This window comes from Octodon degus, unplaced genomic scaffold (assembly GCF_000260255.1).
Source record: "Octodon degus isolate 3935 unplaced genomic scaffold, OctDeg1.0 scaffold00048, whole genome shotgun sequence".
NCBI lineage: Eukaryota > Metazoa > Chordata > Mammalia > Rodentia > Octodontidae > Octodon > Octodon degus.
Window position 1 is genome coordinate 8,970,420 of NW_004524624.1, and position 2,975 is coordinate 8,973,394.

Genomic DNA, 2,975 nt, shown 5'->3' on the forward strand with positions numbered 1-2,975 from the left:
CCCCCACTGCTCTAGGCCAGGTTTCTTTCTCCTGCCTCGACTTCTAGGCTATAGTTCTTGCTGCCACACTATACACAGGCCCCTAATTTGAGTTTCTTTTCCTAGCCCCCTGATTCATGACTTTACTCAGCACCTGCTTGCATACATAATGAGGGCTTGGCCAGGCTCCTACTCTCCTATGACAAGTGTATGGTGAAGGCTTAAAGGAAAGAGACAGTGCAGTATGGTTTGCAGGGAATCCAGGAAGGTCAGAACTCTCTTGGAGCTAAGACAAAGACTTCTCTGGACTATCCATGTTTATTGGGTCCTTAACAATTCAGTGAGGTGCAGGACGTGGAAGGCAAATCCGCAGCAGAAGCCCAAGAAAATGAATACAGCCTTGAAAAGTTAAAACAAAGGTATTCGAGGTAGTATATCTTGCTAATTAAGAGAACTGTCTTATCTCTAAAGTTAGCCATTACTACCCTGGAATAGGGGTGAGAGTTAAATGTCTTCAGCTGCGGTCTTATGGTACCTTCAGGGGCTGTGCATATGAGCTCAAACAGCCAGAATGCGCTGGGTGTATTCTTTTTTAAAGAATGATTGTGGCCAGGCATGGTGGTGCATGCCTGTAATCCCAGCTCTTGGGAGGCTGAGGCAGGAGGATTGCTGTGAGAGCAAGGCCAGCCTGCTACATAGTGAGTTCAGAACTACTTAATCAGACCCTGTCTCAAGAAAACAACACAGGGCTGGGGAGATAGTTCAGCATTATAAGTGCTTGCCTGGTAAGCGCAAGGTCCTGAGTTTGATCCCCTATACTGGAAAAACAGAAGTGTTAACTGCAACCCACTAATTCGATTTCATGACTGTGGTAGTTCTACCATTGTTTTGGGGACTTAACATTTTAGTCACACTGAATATTGACATTAATCCTGTTCAGTATTCAGTATATATTCAGGATAACTAGCAGGTTAAACTGGGACTGCTACAGTTACTGTGAGATTATTCATTTTCTTTAAATCTCATTTAAACCATGCTTACTACTTCAGGAAGAGGTTGTTTGTACCTTGTTTTATCAGTTTACTGTCAGCATTTGCAGACTGTCTTCCACTTGCCATGTATGGTTAGTACTTTGTTTTCATTTATATGTTAAGTCCATATAACTTAACTAGACCAGTAATTCCAACTAGACCAGTAATTCCACAAGGGCAAAGATTCCGTGTCCTGTTTCTTGCCACCTTCCAGTTTCTTTCCTTCATGTACCCCGTTGACACATTAGCCAATTATCTGTTGACATGTGAACCTAGCAGGGAATAGGCTCTTCTGCGTGCCATTTGTCTCCTGTTTCTCACCCAACTGTGCCCATCTGATTTCTTTACAGACCCAAAACTTCTGAAAGAAGAGCAAATACCAAACGCCCAGATTTTCACCAGAAGCTTTGAGGATGGCCTTGGTTTTGAGTATGTGATGTTCTGTAATGATGCCGAGAAGAAAGTCGTGTGCTTTTTCCAAGGAGGCCCTCACTTGCAGGGAACACCCGGGTAAGAATGGCCTCCTCGCAGTGCAGATCTGAAGGACTTTACCCTATAGATCCCTCGTGTGTGCAGGGATGCAGAGAGGACATTTAAATGGTAATGTACAGGTATATTTATTGACACTGAAAGATGTTTATAGTGTATTATTAAAGTATGTATAATCTATTAATATTGATTAACATTTTAATATGCTACTATTTTGTTTGGGGGGTTGCTTTTTTTTTTAAATATTCTTTTTTTAAAAAAAATTTTTTTAACATTTATTGTGTGTGTGTGTGTGTGTGTGTGTGTGGCCAGCTCAGCCCACCAGGGGGTGCGGCTGGCTGGCATGTGGTGCTGGGGGATCGAACCGGGGTCCCTGTGCTTTGCCAAGCTTGTTCCAAGTAGGTGCTTTAGACCACTGAGCCATCTCTCCAGCCCTCCTTTTTTTTTTTTTTTTTAATTTTTGTATTTTAGGAAAGGGTCTATAGGGTGTTCAAGGTCTCACTACTATATCAGACTCCATAGTGATCCGCTTGTGTACAGCCTCACAAGAGTTGGGATTACAGGTGTGCACCACCACACCCAGTCCCAATTGCCATCTCAGCACACCCCAGGGGCAGGGCCAGCACAGCAGGCCCGGGGATCAAACCCCTGGCCCCTGCACCTGCTTGCAGGCAGTTTAATCTGCTGAGCTATTTGGTCGGTCCTCTTTTTTTTTTCATTTATGTATTTGGTGCAGGATCTAAACTATGCAGCTCAGACTCATAGTGATTCTCCTGTTTTTAGCCTCCCCAGTGCTGGTTATTATAGGTGTATGCCACTATGCCCAGACTCAGTTGCCAGCTCAGTGTGCCCCAGGGGTAGGGATGGCATGACATAGGGGACCAGAGATCAAACCCTGGTCCTTCTACTTACCAAAGCAGGCACTTAGTCCACTGAGCTATGTCACTGGCCCTTTTTTTTCTTTCTTGTCTTTTTGGGACAGGGTTTCATTATGCAGTGCAGGCTGGCCTTGAGCTCATTTTATAGCCCAGGCTGGTCTTGGACTCTAGACAATCGAGCCTTAGTCTCTGGAGTGCTAGGATTACAGGCGTGCACCACCACACACGGATAATAGTATTGTAAACACAGGCAATTAAGTATAACTTAAGGGACTGTCATTAACATATGAACAGTCTCTTAGCCCTGATTGAATGAGAGTGGTATGGGTCTTCTACTTATCTGTGTACCCTAAATTCTAAAACAATGCATGTGTATAGTTTTATTTAGTAAAAATATGAATTTTCTAAATTATATTTTAGCTTTTTGTGTGGTGTGATCTGACTGAATTATGATTCTGTCATAAAGGCCTAAGACCACACTATTGAGATATAAACACAGTAACATTGGAGACATGGGTAGGACTTGACAGTGAGTGTACTGCATATGGACTAAGTGGACCTCTCCTAAGTAAATGAGGGAAAATGCTCAGATTATCCC

The 2,975-nt window shown here is 43.3% G+C and overlaps 1 protein-coding gene across 1 annotated transcript in view; it reads left to right on the forward strand.

Annotated features, from left to right (window-relative positions):
• Window positions 1-2,975, forward strand: part of Them4 (thioesterase superfamily member 4) — a 28,365-nt gene that overhangs the window by 18,630 nt on the left and 6,760 nt on the right. The window contains exon 4 of the mRNA XM_023716389.1: window positions 1,361-1,520. Coding sequence (XP_023572157.1) covers window positions 1,361-1,520 — 160 coding nt within the window. The remainder of the gene's footprint in view (window positions 1-1,360; window positions 1,521-2,975) is intronic.